Source organism: Primulina tabacum, chromosome 5 (genome assembly GCF_025594145.1).
Source record: "Primulina tabacum isolate GXHZ01 chromosome 5, ASM2559414v2, whole genome shotgun sequence".
Classification (NCBI taxonomy): domain Eukaryota; kingdom Viridiplantae; phylum Streptophyta; class Magnoliopsida; order Lamiales; family Gesneriaceae; genus Primulina; species Primulina tabacum.
In genome coordinates, this window is record NC_134554.1 from 9,050,649 (window position 1) to 9,074,114 (window position 23,466).

The following is a 23,466-nucleotide window of genomic DNA, read 5'->3' on the forward strand; positions in this document are numbered from 1 at the left end:
AAAATATTATTTTTTAAATCAAAAATACTATTTTTCACTAAAGATATGATATATGTATCACAAATACAAATATTTGAGATCTTCCACAAAAAACTTACTCTACTTCAAAACCATGTCGTTGTATTATGTGAAACGAATTGTTTTTTTTTTTTTTTAAATATCATTGCAGATAATTTCGTTTTAGAGTGCAAAATTACAAGTATTGCCATATCTTGTTATGAAAATATACACAGCCTCATATTTTACATACATAATGAAAATTTAAATTATCCATAAATTATATATTTAAAAAATTAATTTATGAAATGTGCCAAATTTCGGACTGTGCATCTTTTAATTCCTAGATTGATTACCAGTTAGCCAATTAATACTACACCAAATAAAGGAGTGCTTGTAACTTCTATAAAAAAAATGATTTTTATAGTGATCACTTACAAAAATCAGTTCTATATATATTTTAACTTCCGATTTTGCGTTAGTTTCTGCTTAATTTAATCAAAATCTCAAAACAGATTTCACGATAATTTTGGTTTTTCAAAAGTGATTTATCATATTTTTTCTAACGTAAAGGAAATATTTTTGAACACCCTTACTCCAACAATTTTGAAGAGAAAGAGAGGAGGTGTGTTATGTTATCCAACTTAAGAATATAATTTTTATTAAAAAGATAGTATTAAAATCATTTATTTATCCAACACTCTAATTTAAAAAATTCAGCTTTTGACTTTTGACTTTTGCCACATCTACTTTTGATTTTTGCTACTCCTGCACAAATTTATAAATTTAATTAATAATCACTTGTGTAAAAGCATAATCTTTTGCAAATACTCACTCACCACAGGTTTTTGTCGAACTTGATGGGCTCGAATTTGGGCCGAGTCCTATAATTAAAGTAGGTTTTACATTTTTATTTGGCGTCAGTGAGTAATTTATGGCCCATACAGAATCCACAGAAAACCGCATTTCAGGTTCTATCGAGTACGTCGGTGGGGTTCCATATCGCGATTATCGGTTCAAGCTCCCAGCTTTCTCAAGAACAAATCCCCAAAATCAGGTCAGTCTGGTTTCTTGTATTCAGTAGAACCCTAATTTCACTTATTCTTGATTAAGCAGTCTATATTGTGCTCGATTTTGATTTCATATGCTCTAGTTCGTTTGCATGTTATTGAAATTTCGATTATTCTTTGAGATTTTCGTGGAATTTTCATTTATCCTTCACGCGACTCTTTTGCGATCTCAAGTAGAGGAGGGAAGAAACAGTGTGGGGAAAATAGGATTTCGGAGTAGGTTAGATAGGATATGTTGTAAAGTTAGCGTGCTTGCCCTTGATTCTTCGATTCCTGGTGCCAGTTGATTTGTAGGACCGGTACATATGTATTTTGTCTGTTTTCTTGTCTTTGCAGTAAATTTGTGGTGGTGATTTCTCTCTTTTGTACGATTGATGAAGGAGCAATTATTATTTTTGGATGAAGGAAAAGAGTCGAGTTTGTTTAGTTTTGCATTTTTTGGTGCTAGGTTCAATTTCTGAAATTTCTTTTCTGGTTGCTTGTCATAATTTTTACTTCTTGTTTTATGATTTTGAACTTGAGTTTGGGTTTTTCTCCTAGTGTCCGGACATTTTAGGCTACAAAATGGACGTGGATACGGAGATTCAGAGGGTCAAAGAAGAGAGACAAAAGATGGAGGACCTGGCTGCACTAACCTCCCTTACTTTTGACACTGATCTTTATAATGCAAACAAGTATGAGGGCTATGAGCGATCAATTGCTGTCAATGATGAGGACGATAATCTTGATGGAGCTGAAAATGAAATTGCTAGGAAAATGGCATCTTTTACTGCTCCAAAACAGTTTCTTAAGGAGCCTTTGAGAACTGGGGAGGACGACGACGACATGTCCGGGTTTAAGCAACCAAGTAAGATAATTGACAGGGAGGATGATTATAGGAGGAGGAGGTTGAATAGGATTATATCCCCTGCGAGGAATGATCCATTTTTGGACAAAACGCCAGGGCCAGAAGTCAGGACTTATGCTGATATAATGAGGGAAGAAGCATTAAAGCGGAAGGAAGAGGAGGTGAAGAGAGAGATAGCAAAGAAGAAGAAGGAAGAAGAGGAATCAAAGGCAAAGGAGAAGGATGCAGATAAGCCAAAAAAGAGGAATAGATGGGATGTGTCTCAGGACGAGAGTGCCGTTGACAAGAAGGTGAAGACGGGGTCTGACTGGGATTTGCCTGACTCCACGCCTGGAATTGGAAGGTGGGATGCTACCCCGACACCTGGGAGAATTGGGGATGCAACACCATCAGTTTCAAGGAGAAATAGGTGGGATGAGACACCGACACCAGGCCGCCTTAATGATTCGGATGCAACTCCTGCTGGAGGTGTAACGCCTGGGGCAACTCCTGCAGGAATGGCTTGGGATGCCACACCAAAGCTGGGAGGGATGGCTACCCCAACACCAAAAAAACAGAGGTCAAGATGGGATGAGACACCAGCTACAATGGGCAGTGCCACACCAGGTGCTACACCTGCTGCTGCATATACCCCTGGTGTCACTCCTTTTGGTGCGGTTGATATGGCTACCCCCACTCCGAATTCTCTTATGCGTAGCGCAATGACTCCTGAGCAGTATAATTTGTTGAGATGGGAGAAAGATATCGAGGATAGGAATAGACCATTAACCGATGAGGAGCTTGATGCAATGTTTCCACAGGAAGGATATAAAATTTTGGACCCACCTGCTACTTATGTACCTATTAGAACACCTGCCCGGAAACTTCTTGCTACACCTACTCCAATGGCGACACCCCTGTATAATATTCCAGAAGAAAATCGAGGCCAACAGTTTGATGTGCCAAAAGAGATGCCTGGTGGTTTGCCATTGATGAAACCTGAGGATTACCAGTATTTTGGTTCACTGCTAAATGAAGACAATGAAGAGGAGTTATCGCCAGAAGAGCAGAAAGAGAGAAAGATCATGAAACTCTTGCTGAAAGTAAAGAACGGGACTCCTCCACAGAGGAAAACTGCATTGAGGCAGCTCACAGATAAAGCAAGGGAATTTGGTGCTGGGCCACTTTTTAACCGTATTCTACCGCTGCTCATGCAACCCACATTGGAGGACCAGGAGAGACATTTGTTGGTTAAAGTTATTGATAGGGTGCTCTATAAATTAGACGAGTTGGTTCGTCCGTATGTGCACAAAATATTGGTGGTTATTGAGCCTCTTTTAATTGACGAGGATTATTATGCTCGGGTAGAAGGTAGAGAAATCATCTCAAATCTTAGCAAGGCAGCTGGGTTGGCCACAATGATTGCTGCAATGCGTCCAGATATTGACAACATTGATGAGTATGTTAGGAACACCACTGCAAGAGCTTTTAGTGTTGTTGCCTCTGCTCTTGGGATCCCTGCATTGTTGCCATTCTTGAAAGCCGTGTGTCAGAGCAAGAAATCTTGGCAAGCTCGTCACACAGGTATCAAGATAGTACAGCAGATTGCCATTCTAATTGGCTGTGCTGTTCTTCCACACTTGAGATCACTGGTTGAGATCATTGAACATGGTCTTAATGATGAAAATCAGAAAGTCCGAACGATCACCGCTCTGTCTTTGGCTGCGCTTGCTGAGGCTGCAGCCCCTTATGGTATCGAAAGCTTTGACTCAGTTTTGAAGCCTCTATGGAAGGGTATAAGGTCCCACCGTGGGAAAGTCTTGGCTGCCTTTTTGAAAGCCATTGGTTTTATCATACCACTAATGGATGCGATTTATGCCAGCTACTACACCAAGGAAGTCATGGTTATTCTGATCCGCGAGTTCCAGTCACCTGATGAAGAAATGAAGAAAATAGTGCTGAAAGTGGTGAAACAGTGTGTGAGTACTGAGGGTGTAGAGCCGGATTATATCAGAAATGACATTCTTCCTGAGTTTTTCCGTAATTTCTGGGTCAGAAGGATGGCCTTGGACAGGAGGAACTACAAACAGCTTGTCGAAACCACTGTCGAGATTGCGAACAAAGTCGGTGTTGCTGATATAGTGGGAAGAACCGTTGAGGACCTAAAAGATGAAAGTGAGCCATATAGAAGGATGGTCATGGAGACAATTGAGAAAGTGGTGACAAACTTGGGAGCATCTGATATCGATGCTCGCTTAGAAGAGCTATTGATTGATGGGATTCTCTATGCGTTTCAAGAACAGACTAGTGACGATGCTAACGTGATGCTAAATGGTTTTGGTGCTGTTGTGAACACCCTTGGTCACAAAGTGAAGCCATACCTACCCCAGATTTGTGGTACCATAAAATGGCGGCTTAACAATAAGAGTGCTAAAGTGAGACAGCAGGCAGCGGATCTTATATCCAGGATTGCGGTGGTTATGAAGCAGTGTGGAGAAGAACAATTAATGGGCCACCTTGGTGTTGTATTGTATGAGTATTTGGGAGAGGAGTATCCTGAAGTTCTGGGTTCGATATTGGGCGCTCTCAAGGCTATCGTCAATGTTATTGGGATGACCAAGATGACACCGCCGATCAAGGATTTGCTCCCTCGTCTAACTCCAATCTTGAAGAACCGCCACGAGAAAGTCCAAGAAAACTGTATAGATCTTGTTGGAAGAATTGCTGATCGAGGGGCTGAGTTTGTTCCTGCAAGGGAGTGGATGAGGATTTGTTTTGAGCTTCTGGAGATGCTCAAAGCTCACAAGAAGGGTATCCGTAGAGCAACTGTGAATACTTTTGGCTATATTGCAAAAGCCATTGGGCCACAAGATGTTCTTGCAACCTTGCTAAACAACCTCAAGGTGCAGGAACGTCAAAACCGTGTGTGCACAACTGTGGCCATAGCAATTGTTGCTGAAACATGCTCGCCATTCACGGTTTTACCTGCATTAATGAATGAGTATCGTGTGCCGGAGCTCAATGTTCAGAATGGTGTTCTGAAGTCTCTATCCTTCCTATTTGAGTACATAGGCGAGATGGGCAAGGACTACATATATGCAGTGACTCCATTACTCGAGGATGCCCTCATGGATAGAGATTTGGTTCATCGGCAAACCGCCGCATCAGCAGTCAAACACATGGCCCTGGGAGTCGCTGGTCTGGGATGTGAAGATGCTTTAATCCACCTGATGAACTATGTCTGGCCCAACATTTTTGAAACGTCCCCGCACGTTATTAATGCTGTCATGGAAGCTATAGAAGGAATGAGGGCGGCGCTTGGGGCAGCGGTTGTACTGAACTATTGTCTTCAGGGACTATTTCATCCGGCAAGAAAGGTTAGAGAAGTTTACTGGAAAATCTACAATTCCCTCTACATCGGTGCTCAGGATGCTCTTGTTGCTACCTATCCCGTCCTAGAGGACGAAGAAAATAATGTGTTCAGCAGACCTGAACTACATATATTTGTCTGATTTGGTGTATTGTTTCTTATTTTGGTAAAGAACTCTAGGCGCTGTGTTACTACGTAATTTAGAGAGACTGGTTGCCTCTCCAGTGGAATTTGTTATCTCGCTGTTCCAATTTGTGTTCAATTAATGGAGATATGCTTTGATTCCCTTCGGAACGATGATGTTTGGTGTAGCGATGAGCTGTCCATTTAATCCGCTGACCTGGAAGATATCCGACGCAAATAACCATTCTTTTTTTTTGATAAAACGCAAATAACCATTCGATTTACGCTAATAAATTTGTACACACACACACACACATATTAGGAAATGACTGTGTTAGAATCTGCGATATAATGAATTTTAAAATTAGTAAATCAAATATAGGATAAAAGTGAGTCGATTAAAAGGTAGGAGAAAAAACATCATTGTGAGTCATATTATTTGGTAAATATTCTATTATAATTTAACAATATAAATATAAAAATGTGCTATAAACGAATAGTATTTTTTAACTTAGAAGTTACCGACAAAACAAGTACTTGAATAATAAGTCTGTGTAATAATATATTTGTCTAGATAATATTACACTGTTTTGATAAATTCAATTAGATGTGATCGATACTGGGGTGATTTTATCCTTTATTTTCCAAAATTCTCTAATTTTTTTAAATACAATTTACTGATGCAGATAAAAGTATAAATATGGTTGCTTCAATCCTAAGGACAATGTCTTGATTTAGGATCCAAATGGCTCAATTCATTTAGAACCAAAGGGTCCGCGGATCATGGAAACATGAACTTCAAATCAGGGCTATTGTACCCAGTTTAAGTTAATTTGTACCATAATATATAAATAATTTATTTATTTATATATTTTTGTATTAAACTTTCTTAATATAGTGCACCAAAATTGTTAATTGGTGAGGTTCCCAAAACACTAATTTATGTACTCAAATCAAGTGAGTTGCTACTTGTTAAACAATAAAAATGGGTATCGCATTCATGTTTTACATATAAGCTAAAAATCATATTTTACATACCTCATTATGAGTCATTTGATACTAATAATTTATAAACAAGTGCTTTAATATAATTTTTTCTCATCCAAACATATATATAAGTATTGATATTAAGAAAATTATTCTAATTTTATACTCAAAATCATATTTTTGGTACCATATCTGAAATAATTAATACTCAAATATCATACGTTAGTGTCATGTTTTTAATATTTGTACCCATTTTCTTATGTGAAAATATGTGAGTTCAAGGAATGTAAAAACGATTTTTATGGATAAGAAAATGCATACATATGTTTTTTGGTTAAAGATTGATCACATACCTAAGTTTAGATTTAGAGATTTAAAAATAATTTACCCCTGCTTTAAATCGTCATTGGATTTAAATTTTAAATTATTTTAGAGCTTGAGCTGGAGGAAGAGCGGGTCTTGTGGTTTGTGGAGATGTCTATCAAATATCTTATAAATTGTGAAGGAAATAAAATATATATATCACGCAAAAAACTGTCAACTTTGTCATATAAATTGTCCAATATTATAATTTTCGTTTCAAAGTTGAGTTTCAGGAATGTAAATTTTTTTTTTTTTGTTACTTTTAGTCTTATCTTACCAAAATATTGACGTGAAGTGCTGATATGAAACTAGATACAAAAAACTGGAACGGTCAAATTATTGACATATACCAAGTAAGTTAGCAAACCGCCAAAAAAGAATTATAAACCAATAGAAAGAAAAACAATATATTCAGATATTCTTAATTTGGTTAATTCTAAAACGATGAATTGAACTTGGCATCGTATTAAATCCATCCCATCTGATATGAGACGAGTTGGATCCGGTGAAGCAGGTCCAAACGGGTGAACCTGCCTCGAACCCACCCCATATATCTATATATTTGTATATATTATTAAATTATTAATAATCTATTCATATTTTTAATTATATTGAACAATAAATAAGTCAATCCCTAATATTAGTTATTAACAGTTTAGGATTGAAATAATTACATGCTATTATATTATGTTTAATATGAAAATATATAATTATGAATTTTTTTATTAGTTGAATATAAATTGATAGATTTTAACTTATGATAATATTTTTTGGTTATTAAATATTATTAATATAAATATAATTTTTTTGATGATTTATTAATTTTAAGATGTTTTATTACTGTGTAGTGACTACCATTAAAAATTATAATTTTTTTTAAAAAAATTAACAAAATTTAGTGGGTCCAACAGATAGCGAGACGGGTGGTAGGTGCCAAATTCGTCCCTTGGTCACCCATCCAGTCTTTGTGATTGTCCCATTGCTAGCTGCACTCGCACAAAACGACTAAAACGAAATATCCTTAAAAATTTATTGAACTAATTTGATATTTAAAAAGATAAGGAATAAATTTAGAGTGGGTAAAAAGTTGTAGATTAATTTTTATATTCGTATAAACAAAGTACTAAAATTGACTAGTTATCAATCCTTTGTATAACGGGTCGATCGATAATATCATATAATTTTCTTCAATGTCTTATTTGTAGTAGCATATTTGACATGATTACCAACTCCCGAATGCAAGAAAACCAAAAACCCTGAAAGAGTAGAAGACTAAAAGGTCGGTGGAGAGGCGGCTACGGCGGACACGGGAATGTTTTTGTGGACGGTCATTCATCATGTCCAAATCCTTCTCCTTTACCCCATTTGGCAACATAATGTCGAATTTATGCAATAATTTTGCCAAAGCAAGTTCATCAAGAGGTATGGCGAATGAGATACCAGGACACCCTCTTCGACCAGCACCGAATGGAATAAACTCGAAATTCTGCCCTCTGAAGTCGATGCTCGTTTCGAAGAATCTCTCCGGGCTAAATTCTTCGGGATTTTCCCAAAGGGAAGGGTCTCTTCCGATTGTCCATGCGCTGATCAAAACTAGTGTGCCTGCTGCGACATCGTACCCCAGTACATTCGTGTCGACAGATGTCACTCGGGGGACGAGCAACGGAACTGGAGGGTGGAGTCGTAGGCTTTCTTTCATCACGGCTTTTAAATAACGCATTTTTTCTACATCATCTTCAGTAATCTCTTGTTTAGTTCCAGCTATTTGCCTTACTTCTTTCTGCAGTTTTGCCATCATGATTTTGGGATGCTTTAAGAGCTCAGCAAGCGTCCACTCTAAAAGGGTTTGTGTCCTATCAACGGTGAGAAAGATGCAGAAAAAGCGTTTTCAGAGTGTTGATCAAATAAGTAAGTATTTTTTTTTGGGGGGGAAATAGTATTTTTGTGAACTAACTTGTTTAATTTTATGTCTTAGTCCACTGAATTTTCAAAATTTGTTTTGATATGTTAATTTTCGATTTTGTGCTATTTTGATTCAACGGCTATTATTCTCTGAATGAAGCTGACATGACAATAAAAAATACTAACTTGCCAGATGTCATATCATCAATTTATTCAAAATAACTACAAATTAAAAGTTAATATATCAAAATGAGTTTTCTTTTAATAAATTAGGGAGTATGTCTCTTGTTAGACGATCTCACGAATCTTTACCTGTAAGACGGATCAATCATACCGTTATTCACAATAAAAAGTAATAATATTTCATTGATGACCCAAATAAGATATTTGTATCACAAAATACGACATGTGAAACCGTCTCACACAAATCTTTTCCTAAATTAGGATTTGAATTAATATTTGAAAATGAATAATTTTCATCAGCTCGAATTTTAACTCGTCCATATATCAAGAGAGATATATGATTTTTTTCATTATTTGAAAATGAAATAATTTTCATACTATTGAATTATTATTTTTTTATTTTCAATTACCACTTTATAAATACACATGTATTTATATATTAAAAAATATAAAAAGTATTTATTTAAAAAATATTTTTTTATCTTGTTTCTTACTTTCACAATAATTTGATAAATTATGAAAAAACAGTGTTTTGATAAAAATATTCAAAAGTACTATAATCTAATAAAAAAATCCAAAATCAAAAGTTGAAAATTTATTGAACTAAAATCACAATCAGCGATGAACCAAAAAAATCATTTTCTCAAAAAAAAGTCTCATCATAAAACCTAGTAATAGCATCAATGTACGAAGTTCAGTCATGATAAAACATCAAATAATTAAGGAGTCGTGTTTAGGATTACGTACCATAAGAAGAGCTTTCAAAGCTTCATCTTCAATAGGAGAGGTATCCTTGTTCTCTCTCTGAAATTCAGGCAATATATCCACAAAGTCCGACACGGCCACATGCTCTTTTCCTTGCCTTTCCTGGTATCTATGATCCCTTATCACACCCTCCAAAAACTCATCAAAATCTTTACACGTACACTTTATCCACTTTAGAATCGAATCCATTTATTTTATTAATCCAAGCAAGCCAAGGGAAGTAATCCCCTATATTCGTAGCACCAAACACCTCAATAGTCCGCCTCACAAAGTCCTCAAACACCCCATATTTCCTGCCCAACACCACCCTGCACACTACATCGTTGGTGAGTGATGAAAACATTTCACTTAAGTTTATAGTAGCAGATCCCAATCCCCTGATCCTTTCGATCATAGCAGACGTTTCCTCCTCTCGCACACGGCGAAAAGATTGAACCATTTTGTTGCTAAGAAGATGGAGCACGCATATGCTTCTCATCTGCCTCCAATAGTCGCTGTACGGAGCGAACACCACGTCCTTGGCTCCGTATAGCATCTTCTCAGGCCTCAGCAACGCCCATTTTCGGCCTGCTTGCAAAGATCAAGTCCTGGTTTTTCATGATCTCACGTGCTGCATCGGCCGAAGAGGCAACTAGCACCGGTGTGCTGCCGAAGTGGACCATAAGCAGCGGGCCGTAGCGTTTGGACAAGGAATGGAAGTAGCGGTGGGGGTGTGAGGTGAGTTGGTGGAGGTTGCCGATAATGGGAAGCTTTCTCGGTGATGGAGGTAGGGTTTTCCCGTGTTTTGAAGCCGTGTTATATCTCCATTTGTAGAGGAAGATGATAGAAGAAAATGGTGGATGATACACATGGGAAATTTAGGGTCCGGTTCCAGCAAGTATCACTAGTCCAGACGCATGTTTTGAAATTACCCTGAGCCTGAAATCACAAATAGGATCGTTAGGAGGGGGTCAGGAGGGGGTCAGGAGGGTGTTCTGGCGTAGCCCCTCCGACGCTCAAGTCAGAGACTGAGGATATATGGGGGACCAGCTAAGGGTGCTGCTGAAAACAATATAGTGAATGAATAATCATACGATCAAACCTGATATTTATAGGAGAATACCTGGACTCTTGATGGGCTTGTTTTCCACTTGGACCGGAGATGGGTCAGGGATAATAGAACCCTTGATGAGCTGTCTTCCATGGGGTATCAGCGGAGAAAAGTGGGATTATGACGGAGGAGAAAGCCACCATTTTCTTGTTCTTAGTTATAACAATTAATGATGCGTAATGGTGATATGATATCAACATTTAAATAGTATCCGAGGAATGGAAATGAAGGATTTGACGATGGCTAGGAAATAAAGTCAAAGTCGACTAGTTTGCATATGAATCAATTATTTGATATTCATTTTGCGAATATGAAAATAATATTATATATAATTCAAATTGAGTTGGTTATTTAGCGTACGAATTAGGTTATCTAAACATTAAATGAATTCATATGATATTGATATGGGACTGGGGAATGTAAGTATTACACATCGGGTGTATGGATTAGTGGAGTATATGAATATTTAAACAATCATATATGGATTTATTTTTTTATCAACACTTTTTTTAACGACCTTATCAATTTGTCAAATGCTATTTATCTTGTACCTAATTTGCAAACTATTATCTTATTACTCAATGTTCATCGAAAATAACAGCGGCTGGTTAATACTTAATTTAAAAATAATAATTATTATTAATGTTGACATTTGAAAGTGACTGAAATAATTTTTTAATAGTTTTATAGGACATTTGAAAGTGCACTGAAATAATTATTATTAATGTTAACAGCGGCTAGATTCCTTGGCTTTTAATTCTTCTATCTATCTAGTCAAAGTTATGAAACTGATTTTAACAATCTCAGAAGACGACTCTTCTTCTTTTCCAGGATTTTTTTTCTTTTGAATATCCTTTTCCTGGATTTATTCACAATAGTTTTTTTTTTTTTACATTAACTTGTTTAATTTTTATTTATAGTCCACTAATTTTTCAAAATTTAGTTTTGATATACCAACTCTAAATTTTCGTTTTTTTATCCAATCACTTAGGTTGGACCGGAGAAATATTGACATGATACCGGAAAATACTGATATGATATCACAATACACAGACGTGAATTCAAAATACAGACGCGAAGTCGAAAATTGTTGATTTGATACATGTCACGTCCATAATTAGATCAAAATAATCAAAAATTAAAAATTAATACAAAAAACTAAAATTTGAAAATTTAATGAATAAAAATAAAAAAAATTAAAAATTATTAAATAATAAAATAGTTATTTTTTTTTTCAAATAATGCTATTTGTACCCAATCATTTGACTCAATCAAGTGTAACGTTGTATGCTATCCTTTCGTAAATAAATTGACTTGCGACCTGGCCTTTTTGTGCATTATTTGACTTGGTGGAATTTATTGTTATCAAATATTTGTGGATAAAAAAGCATTTGGATTATTGAATATTTTATAAAATATTTTCATAATCGTACCAAAATCCAATTAATTTAGCTTAAAAAAGGGTCAATCGTCGGACTAGAATATCGATATATTATATAAAATAATAATACAATATCATAAATAATATATTTTCAATTAAAAGATTTTTAACATGCACATAAATAATAGAAAAGATATAGCTATCAAAATTTAAAATACGTATAAGATGTATATAATATACAAAAATATATATTTATCAAAGTTTAAAACCTAAATAACATATATATATATTCAAAAAACCAATTATAGTTATATATTTTTTTAAAATAAAACAATTAATTTATAAATTATATTATTTCTAAAATAATATTTTAAACAAAATCCAAATTCCAAATAATCATGTATGTAAAATATTAAATTTAACATTTAAAAAAATTAATTTTTCTAAAATAAAATAAAAAATTCAAAAAACGTTCCGGTTCGATTTTGAACACTATCGTATCAATGTTATAATTATGAAAAGAAAATAAATTTTTTGTCTATTAATTTGTCATATTTTAAGTTTTGTTTATCAAGTTTTCAACTTTAGATTTTGATGCACTACTTTTAATTATTTGAACTTTCAAACTTATTTCGATGGAGTATTGATATAACGAAAAAAAATACTAACTTGACATTGAAAACGTTGAGTGACATCAGAAATTATAACTTATATGATATAATGTCAGTAATCGAACTAAAAATAAAAATAAAAATAAAAATTTGAAATTTTAATAAATGAAATAAATTATTTTTCTTATAAAAATGACGGGTTGAACGACGTGGAAGAATTTATACCACGCACCGCTGTAAATGGGAGACTAATGGGAAAGCTAAAAGTGTGCCAGATGATGTGAATGGGGAATATGGCAACATCCAAATGATCAACTTATTAAAAAAAGAAAAGAAATGTAAAGTCAACTTTCTTAATCTTATATGCCAATAATATTTTTCATATATAGAGTGTTGTGTTTTGTAGACATAGAACCGTTGTAATAAGTTCATTTCTTAATCTTAATAATTAAATATGCATATGTGTTATAATAAGTTCATTTCTCACCCTTACTCGTTGAATCATATTAATGTGTTTATTTTTCTTACTCTTACTCGTATCTTACTCGTTATATATGCATACGAGTTACTAACAAGACAGAGGTGATTCTCCTACATATTTATGCTCAAATTCTTAGGTTTTATACCCAATTGTATTCATATTATATACTTCATTGCAAATACATTATGATTGAATTATAATAAGTAAGAGAGAAAATGAACCTATAATTTGAGCATAAAAATAAAAATATATATATATATATAATCCTCTTTGTCTAAATATATATGATAATTCTGGCATTAATCCTCGCAAATTAAATTTGATATAACTTGGCTACAATTTAGCATAAAACATGATAATTTGAGCACAAAGTCTATAGATAACCCTATTTGTTTTATTACTACATCATTTTCATGTTTAATGAGCAGGAAGGAGAAAATTAACTTAATACTATATATGGTTTGTTAAAGGTTTTGTTTTAACAAACACAAGACCCTATCAAATTATACAATACTTGTGAGGTATTATTACTAATAATATTCATATTTAATGAGTAAAAGTGAGAAACGAATTTATTACCACGATTTTTGTCTACAAAAACGAAATCATATGAGCAATATTCTTGGTAAAAAAAAAAAGATAATTGGGGTTGAATATCTCGCAAATATGGTATAATGTGGCTACAACTGAGCATAAACCATGAGAATTTGAGCATAAACATATAGAAAACTCTCTTTGTTTTATTATTAACTCGTAGATATTTAATGAGCAAGAGTTAAGTGTAAATTTATTCCCATGATTTTGATCTATCAAACAAAAGATTATATGAACAATATTATTGACACAAAATATGATAATTCAGATATAATGTCTCACATATAAAATATAATGTGGCAACAAATGAATATATAACAGGAGAATTTGAGAATAAATTTATTGAGAACCACCTTTGTCTTAATACTAACTCGTTTACATATTATTAAACAAGAGTCGAGAAATGAAATTATTACCATGATTTTTTTTTCTACGAAACCCCTATCAAAAATATTATTATCACAAAATTTGAGAATTCAGGATAATAACTCACAAATACGGTATAATGTGGTTACAATTAAGAATAAAAGCATAAATTTACATGAGAGCCACATTTGTTTTATTATTGACTAATATGCATATTTAATGATAAGAGTTGAGAAATAGAACTTATTATCATGATTTTGGTCTATCAAACACGAAATCTTATCAACAATATTATTCGCATAAATATGTTAATTCATGCATATATATTACCTCGAAAATATAATATAATTTGGCTATAATTGAGCATAAAACATGATAATTTGAACATAAATATGCAAGAGAACCCCCGTTGTCTTGTTGTTAACTCATATGAATATTTAATTAACAAGAATTAATAAATAAACTTATTAACATGAGTTTTGTGTATAACATAAGACCATATCAACATTGATGTTGATATAAAATATGATTATTTGGGCATATCAATTCACAAATATCATATAATTAGGCTACAATTAAGTATAAAACATAGGATTTTAAGCATCGATAAATGAACTTATTATCGTGAATATAAGTTACGGAAAAATTTACAAGGGAATCACCTTTGTTTTTTTACTAACTCATATGAATATTTAACGAGTAAAAGTAGGGAAATGAACTTATTATCATGAATATAAGTTACGGAAAAATTTATAGGAGATTCATCTCTGTCTTATTACTAACTCAAGATATTATGAAAATTATAAATAAATAAATAACAACAAAAAAATAAATACATAAATTAAAGAAACTATTAAAATAAATGAAAGAATATATTTTTCAAATTACACACATATTTCAAAACAATATTCATGATAAATATTCATCATTGATCAATTATCTATCTGTTTTTGTATTGGATTTAGTAGTTTTTTTTTTAAAATTATTACACCATTGATTAGTTTTATTAAATAAACTTAATGAACTAACAAATGACTAATTCAAAATTAAACAAATAAAAATTTTATAGATACAACTACATTATTATATTTAGAGTAAAACAAAAAATTTCGACAGTAACCAATCTAAAACATGGTCAGTAGCGCCTAAAAAGAACTCTTCAAGAACATGATCAACAACAAAAATTTAAGTTTCCCAAAGGGACTTAGATTTACTTGTATGTGCAACTATCCTTCTACAACTTGATACATTTGTTGCTCGTCGAATCAAGAACCAATGGGCAAGAAATCCTTCTATGATGTTTAGTCCTCACCAATTTCCCAACCATGTCTCCCCTTGATCGGATCAAACTCTAACGTCAAGATAGCTTTGAAGGCGTTGTTGGAAATGACAAGAGTTGATCCAGATGTGAACATAACAAATCTGTTTTTACAAAACAGAGCAAATCCTATCACATCCGTCGAATGATAAAAACGAATAGTTAAGTCAAATGCGATCAACATACATATTCCAATTTCATTGTTCTAAAGTCCACTATTGTAGGGGTTATGATACAACACATAAATCTTAATTCACTCAAAAATATTTAAAAGTTTAACCATTTTGCCACTCTTAAGGCCTATTACAACAAATTAAGCTATTCAAAAGTTCTATTTTCCAAGTAACGGGTTCCAAGAATTTTATCATTTTGTTACATAATTCTGTGTTGTTTTCTTAAACTAGTAGCACCGGCACAACATACACTGCTGAATGATAAATTCCTAGCGTCCACTAAATAAGAGATTTTGTGCAACACGTCTCCAATATTCATTGAAATCATTCAATCAACTAACTTCTTAATTATAACCAAATGCATAGCAGAACCTAAGCTCAAAACACTCGCTGAAAGATACTACATTGAATCTAAACATTTTAAAGAAACTTAAAACACTTATGTCATAACAATGCATCATTTTCAAACTATTGCACGACAAGAAAGTCTAAATCCATTAGCCTTCACATGAAATAGAACCAATATTGTTTTGCATCACACATTGGATATATCTTTTCTGATTTTAAGGCACACAAGGTATCCGTTTGCATGCGTTTAGTGTTATCTAAACCTTAATCCAAGATGCAAAATTTTCGGATTTTAAGAACTATGAAAAAAAATCAATAAACAATAGAATACATTAGGATGAAAGCAAATAGAGTTACTTTAGTAACAACTTCTGCTGCCCCTCCTTCCCCCCACGCATACAGGTAGGATTTGCACTTTTCCCCCAATATCAGATTTCTTCCAACTGATTTTGACATCCTTGAGTTCCGCCGGTGGGCGTCGATGTCGGTGGGTTTTGGTGGGGATTGAGTTTTCCTGACTTCAGCGTGAATGAAGGGGTAAAAAAATATAAGAGGACGAATGAAGGGGGAGGTAGTGAGAATAAGAATAAAAATAAAAATAAAAATAAAATAGGAAAATATGGGAATCAGTTGACCAGAGAGTTTAAAATAAGTTTTGAGGTGTGTCAGGATTTCATATAAATTTTCCGGACACTAGTTTGTATTTTTATTAGGATTTATCACCAATTTTCCCATAAAATTGCCTAAATAAACAAGTAATCTATTTTCTGTTTGTAGGTGATGTTGCTGAAATCGGGGATGGTAGCTAGGAGGTCGGATCTTCGCTTGGGGAGCTCGGATCGAACCTTCGAAAGGTAGCTGGGAGGTCGGATCTTCACTTAGGGAGCTCGGATCGGACCTTCGAAATCTGAAAGCACAAACAAGAGTGTTAGAAGGGGGCCGGAAGGTTGTTCCGGCGTAGCCCCTTCGACGCTCAAGTCAGAGAACAGAAAACTGAGAGAATAATGTGTGTGCTGAGAGAAGGCGAATATATGAATCAATAAACAGTGAACGAAACCTGGTATTTATAGCGGAACGATAGAGTCTTGATTTGGTAGGTTTAGATCCTCAGAATCTTGAAAGATTTGGGTATATCTTGTGCCAGATTTGATTAGATCTTTAATGGGCTTTACCTTTCTGGGCTTCGATTTCTGTGGGCTACGCGCTAATGCCTGAGTAAGAGCTCTCGCAGGTACAAGCCTGCCTGAAGTCTGGACCCCATGGGAGCTCGGCGTGGGAGGTCGGCCGAGACATTTCCAATCACACCGATACCATAATCTTGGAGGTCGGCTCGGCTTCATGTTGGGAGGTCGGCATGGGAGCTCGGCCGAGACATTTCAAATCACACCGATACCATAATCTTGGAGGTCGGCTCGGCTTCATGTTGGGAGGTCGGCATGGGAGGTTGGCTGACCTCTCTGATCGACGAAACTGCTGATATGAGAGGTCGGCTGGGATGACCTCCCAGATGACCTCCCGTCCTTCATTGAATGCCGCGTCCTCAATTAGATGGGCTACCGAGAGCGGGCCGAGCCTATCCTCAATCCGAGGGTATCAGTAGGCTTGAATGGATGGAATTGGTAGTTGATATGAGAAAATAAACAAGAACAGCCGCGGCCCACAACAGCCAGAAATCGGCCCGAAATTGGACGCAAATTTTGCCGACACCTTTGTTGTGTTTCCGGCCGATAAATGGTATTTTAGGGGAGATACTTGTTTCCCAACGTCTTGGGCTAACTTATGCCGCTGGAATCGGCCGAGGAATGCCTTATTCCGGCGACATAAACCTTAAATTCGAATTTCCCTTTTTTTTTAATGAAAATAAAAAATTGTAAATATGAGATTCAGAATCATGATATTCTATTTTCAACCAAACCAAATATCGAATAATCCAAATAAATTTTTCCGAATTCAGATCCAAAATATTCATAAACCCAACATCATATCTGAATATATATTTGTCAAAATATTCAAGGGTTTTTTGAAATCATATATATAAATTCATAAACGAAACCAAATATATGAATTAATTGATATGGAGATCGCCATGATACCACTTGGTTAAAATTAAATTAAGTAACTGAATCCATAATGATAGATGTTTCACAAAAAATTGTGTAAAAATGTCTCACAAATCAATTTTATGATACATATCTCCGATCCAACCAATTCAATTAATGAAAAATACTATTTTTTATGTTTAATATTTATAATAGTTATTTATCGATCCAATCCATCCCACGAGACTGTCTCCTAATAGATTTATTCTAGATGTTTGATGTAGATATATACAAACGTTGAAATGTGGACCTCAACCTATATTAATAACTGGAAGAATTATAAACTTCCCTTATTTTTTGTTTAGCACATCATAAATGAGCAAATAAGAAAAAATGTCTCTATACGAAATAATATCCGTATTTAAATTTAATGCTCCAACCCCGATAAAGTAAAAACATAAGTAGATTACTTAACCGGGTTCCATTTTTTTAAGAAATCGGTTCATAAACACATTTAATTAGCCCACGCGATTGTGTTCCAACACAAGCTAAGGAAATAATGAAGGTAATCGATTGTAACTGTATTGTTCATTTGATAACTCGACGCATGTATACGGGAAGGAGATGTTTGTATATAATATTTGCGAGTTATCGAAGGTAAACTGCTTTTTCCAATACATGAGTAGGCCTACAATTTGCCTGCAAAATATTGCATCTGAGAGTTGCATGAAGTTGAACTTGTGATATTGTATTAACATATATATTACAGATGTAACATTTTTTTTAAAACATAATTTTACCTACATGCATATATGATACTATTCGTGTCATGTCCCATATATAAATGAGACGTGACTGCAGAAGTGACTATACAAAATGGGTCATGCGAGTCGCTCTTATTCGTCTTTGCTTTACAAAAATATCCAAGGACGACATAATTGCTAGAGGGTCGGATATATACCACTGTGCAAGGCATCACTTGGATGATGAACTTATCTTTGCAACCTAAGTTATCACACTTCTTATTGTCCAGATGATAATATAATTCTTTTTTTTAGCAGGTAACAAAACGAGAAGATATAACTAGCATGCTTCTTAATAGTAACAACAGAAATCGTACAACTCTTGCATTCAGTCTTTTTTTTTTTGTGTGTGTGTGAAACATATATAATGGATAATTGATCATGCAGCTCAACTAGGTTCCCCGCCTCTGGTTTTGTGCTCACTTACACATATGGTCCCAGCCTGATCATGATATATAACCCCCATGAAATGAGGCAACCACTCTTTTTCCTTTTTTTCTGCAAAACCTTGTGTTTTGTGTTGTTTACCACATATTTTAAGTTTAAGAATTTTGCTACCACATACCTGGATTCTCATTTGCATTGAGGATGTGCGAAAGTAACTTTTTTTTGGAATTTAGATGTAGGGGTAGAGAAAAAAAGTAAAGTTGGTTCTCTAAGTTGGCTTACATAGGTTTTTTTTGTATTGTATTACAATCACTACAATTTTCCCGAAGTTTTCAATTTCGACATATCAACCATATCCGACGCTATGCCAGGATTCAAGGGAAAATTGGACTAAACATGATAAAAATTTACCAATTTATTGCATTATAAAGACCATATATATTTTAATTCGAACGATCAGAAGACCAAAAGCCTACGGGGACGACGACATGCATAGTCAAATTTGCCTTTTTACCTATAACAGTACGAGGGAAGAACGAGGCGAAGCAAGTGAAAAATTGTGTGTATAAAACTATCGCTTTTGGATCATAGAGTTTTGAACCAAGAAAACACAAGGCGGATCGGAAGGGAATAAATAGAATTGAATAAGAGAACATGGCTGTCCTATGGGGGATGGGCGCATTTAGTGACAAATGAAGTTAAGGCAGGCTGCGAAAACAAATAGATAGACATGGAACCATAAGCAAAGCGCCTGTGAATTCAATTTCTTCTATTTATTACATGACGTAATAGCCTCATTATTCTCAACTGTCTCAATAACTCATGCATTTATTTGGATTTAATGGTCATTCAATCTAATATAGACCCCTTCATTTCAATGCATGAACTACCCCTGAACCCCATTCTGCGATTGCGAATTTACGTCACTACCCTCCTCCGATATTATTATAATAACTACATATTAAACCTCACAATAACCTCACATGCACAGTATGTGGTGGTGTTGTTTCATTTATTACTATTGTTAATTGTAATATGGACGTTGAACTATCTTTGGAGGCATTTATTTTAGTACTAACTAATCTTGCAACTTCACGTGTTATTGGAGATGCCAAAGCCTGAAAAATTAATATGAACTACTCCAAGGGAAGAGTGATGATGAATTCTTCATGTTTCTTGAAGTCATGTTGTAAATAACGTCATATGTGACCATATTTTGGTCTTGATCATGTACGCAGGTCACGCAGTTCAGTCATTTCAGTACAGATCAGGCCTTGGTGTGCATACTTTTACGTGAGCTGAGTGCGCGATTTCCAGTCACCTTGAGTGAAATGATCCAAATTGCCAACAAACATTTGTATGAATAATTCGGAGAGACAGGCAAATTAGGCAAGAATTTTTAAGATGCCATAGAATTTGTCCCTAGTGGGTCCAGGAAACATAACCTATGTCATACTCTGATACAAATGTTCCATTTTGCCACTTATCTAACCCTTTTTTTTTTCTTATTAATTTAATCCTGTCAAGGGATAGTTCTGATATTTTGATGTTACTAAGTGGCTTGGATTTTTTCAATAATGTTGAATATAGTGTGACTGACCGTGACTTTTGGTTAGAAGAACTCGAGTTGAAACAAGACCAAATTATGGCAGTGAAAAAGCAGGCAAGAAATTACCTAAACCTTGTGATAAGATAATTCTTGGACATGAACATTGTTTTCTGCTAAAGATGGCGCAAATCTTCACCCACCAACACCACTGCTGTACTAGATTCACTTCCTATCCTTGCTTGCAAAAAGGAGAAACCAAAGAAAGAAAACTAAAGATGGTAGCACTATTAAGGCTCCACTCTTTTAACACGTACTGAATAAGATATGGAGCTTCAATAGTGCTACTTGGAATTTACGACTAATTATTATCATCTCTCTTTTTTTTTCTTTCTAGCTAGGGACCAGCAATTGGAGACTTGTCAATATTTTCTTAATGCTAACTGGCTAACTCTTCTTCGTCTTTCTTCCGGTGGTGGTGTTGTTGAGAGTGTTGCTATCAGGGATTACGTCGAGCAAAACGGTGCTTTTGCATTTGGGGCATCTGGGATCCTCCTCCGCCAGCATCACATACATGAGGCATCGAGGGCACCCCACCAGCATCATGGACGTCGCCTCCGGGCTCGAGGCGTATCGGGGGGACTCGTCCAGGTTCCACTCCGACGACACGCAAGAGCTCGGTGGGGATGTTGGTGATACCGTCGACGACCGGCTGGGGGACTCAACCAGAGGATTGCTGAGCATTCTAGAAGGCGAGAGATTCAACTTGAGGTCGAGTTTAGGTCCATTCCTTCTGCTCATCTCTTCTTGATCCAGAGCGATCGATCCCTTTTCCCCTGTCTTTGAGTAATATATCTCGCCTGTCTGAACCAGATAACAATCATATCATAACGAAGAAAACATAACAGAACCCGAATGCATGATCTTTGAGAAAGTTACAAAATTAACCTGTAAATCAAGAAACTTTTGCCAGCCTAAGGGGAGAGGAGAAGGCTCTTCCAAATCAAGCAGTGAAGAGAGGTGACGATGGGCCGGGGTGGCGGCGAGGCTGAGGGACGAGTCGGAGACACCAACACGAGCCCTTTTAGCACTAATATGGGCTTCAAATTGTTGGTTTTGGACATGTAAAGACATGATATATATAAGGGGATTGGAATAGGAGAGAGATGGGATTGCTTTAAAAGCTTGATTAAATTATGGGGAGAGGTGGAGGAGGGTGTAGAAAGAGCAGTGGTTGAGAAATGGAGGGTCAATTGAAGTTTGGAGGGTGTGTAAATCAAGGGGAACGAAAGGAATTTATTGCGGGAAAAAATCCCAAGAAAGTTTGCAGAAAAGGGGAAATTGTAGTAAATATTGCAATTAAACACAACAGCAGGAAGGTCTTCATTCATTGCCTAGAGGGTCGGTGTGTTATGAGCTTTGTACCTAGTAGTAGTACTCTTATTATTTTTTATTTTTAAAAATATTATATTATTTTATTATATAAAAAAAATTATCCCTCCCCCCCAAAAAAATGAAAATATCTTTGGAGTTAATTTGTGCCAAGAATTTTTTTATTTTTTAAGCATTTGAAAATCCTTTCAATAAAAAAAAAAAAAAAACCTTTTTAAGTCCCCATCTAAATAAAAATTACTAATTTTTATCTTTTGGAAGTTGACCTGAATTGGTTTCATTATATAAAACTTGAGTTTTAAGAAGATAATAATTTGGCTTATTTTGAACATTAATGACACGATCAATAACGATTAATACTCTAATGAAAAATTTTTAAAAAAGCAGAAAATCATGACAAGTTTAACTGCACTAAACCTAAGTTTGTCCAATTAAATATAAGACCAACTTACAGGATTAATTTATATTTTTTTTCCCTTATTGTTCTGAACCATCCGTCCAATTCTTCAACACCCACGCTTACGTGTGCTTACAAGCCACAACAATAGCTCGCCAACTATTAAAGCAAAACTATTAAATTTTCTAACAAATCCAACCACACCAATATTAATTTTCAAGAAGGATCTTAAATTCTTGCATGTGTCGAATGACCATGTTGTTATAAATGTTATACATGTCATTTCTGTTTTGAGATTTTAAGATCCAGAACATGTTAAAAATTTACGCAACATAATTATCTGCTTCATTTCGTGTTATAGTTCCTGGTACTAAAATATATATAGTATAAAAATTTCAATTTATTTAAATATTTTTACTTGTCATAAGATGAAAATTACTTAGAACCAATTATATCATATATATTAAGATAGCGAATTGCGAAACATAGAGGAAAAAGTGGAGCTGGGGATTTCATTATAATATTTAACCTTATAATACTATTAAATTATCACAAATTCCACTTCTATGTTGCGTAATAACATTGACTTTAGAGATGTCAAAACAGCATATCAACCCAATCCGTTTATTTGACGGTATGGAGACCAATTTTAAGTTATATTTGGTGGGTTGCAGGTATTATGTGGGATGGAACGGGACATGAGTCAACCTCATGGATCTGACCTATTTTGACAACTCTAATTGATTTTAACTAATGAACTTATGAAATATATCCCTTATTTATCAATGGCGGCCCCGGCCAACAAAATTCAATGTATATATCATTGATTGTGTGTTTTAAATAAGTGGTTGGATTAATTGGGAAATATTTAAGTTTAATTAGTCTCTTGGTAGAAAATTGTCACAAAATTAAGGTTGAGTTTTATCAACTATTGAGGTTGCTATCAAATATTGA

The 23,466-nt window shown here is 34.6% G+C and overlaps 2 protein-coding genes and 1 pseudogene across 4 annotated transcripts; 1 reads left to right on the forward strand and 2 right to left on the reverse strand.

Annotated features, from left to right (window-relative positions):
* Nucleotides 1-931: 931 nt before the first annotated feature.
* LOC142546248 (uncharacterized) lies at nt 932-5,514 on the forward strand. 2 transcript variants are annotated; one of them, XM_075653861.1, is made up of 2 exons: nt 932-1,054; nt 1,608-5,514. In XM_075653861.1, exons 1-2 carry the CDS (start codon nt 932-934, stop codon nt 5,403-5,405), a joined length of 3,921 nt encoding a protein of 1,306 aa, XP_075509976.1. In that variant the 3' UTR covers nt 5,406-5,514. The 2 variants fall into 2 exon arrangements, with proteins under 2 accessions (XP_075509976.1, XP_075509977.1); XM_075653862.1 differs by lacking the exon at nt 932-1,054 and adding an exon at nt 1,068-1,366.
* A 2,393-nt stretch (nt 5,515-7,907) lies between these two features.
* LOC142544094 (cytochrome P450 71A6-like) lies at nt 7,908-10,428 on the reverse strand (annotated as a pseudogene).
* Nucleotides 10,429-20,843: 10,415 nt separating this feature from the next.
* LOC142546249 (protein GL2-INTERACTING REPRESSOR 1) lies at nt 20,844-22,005 on the reverse strand. Of its 2 annotated transcripts, none has more exons than XM_075653864.1 (2): nt 21,672-22,005; nt 20,844-21,587 (listed from the first exon to the last, which is right to left on the reverse strand). In XM_075653864.1, exons 1-2 carry the CDS (start codon nt 21,855-21,857, stop codon nt 21,171-21,173), a joined length of 603 nt encoding a protein of 200 aa, XP_075509979.1. In that variant the 5' UTR covers nt 21,858-22,005; the 3' UTR covers nt 20,844-21,170. The 2 variants fall into 2 exon arrangements, with proteins under 2 accessions (XP_075509979.1, XP_075509980.1); XM_075653865.1 differs by having other exon boundaries at nt 20,844-21,583; nt 21,672-21,841.
* Between the last annotated feature and the right edge of the window lie 1,461 nt (nt 22,006-23,466).

Excerpts from the sequence above, each read along its gene's own strand:
- LOC142546248 (XM_075653861.1), top strand. The coding sequence starts at position 932 with ATGGCCCATACAGAATCCACAGAAAACCGCATTTCAGGTTCTATCGAG. Across the intron at positions 1,055-1,607 it reads GAACAAATCCCCAAAATCAG|TGTCCGGACATTTTAGGCTA; the intron begins GTCAGTCTGGTT and ends TTTTTCTCCTAG.
- LOC142546249 (XM_075653864.1), bottom strand. The coding sequence starts at position 21,857 with ATGTCTTTACATGTCCAAAACCAACAATTTGAAGCCCATATTAGTGCT. Across the intron at positions 21,588-21,671 it reads AAAAGTTTCTTGATTTACAG|ACAGGCGAGATATATTACTC; the intron begins GTTAATTTTGTA and ends TATCTGGTTCAG.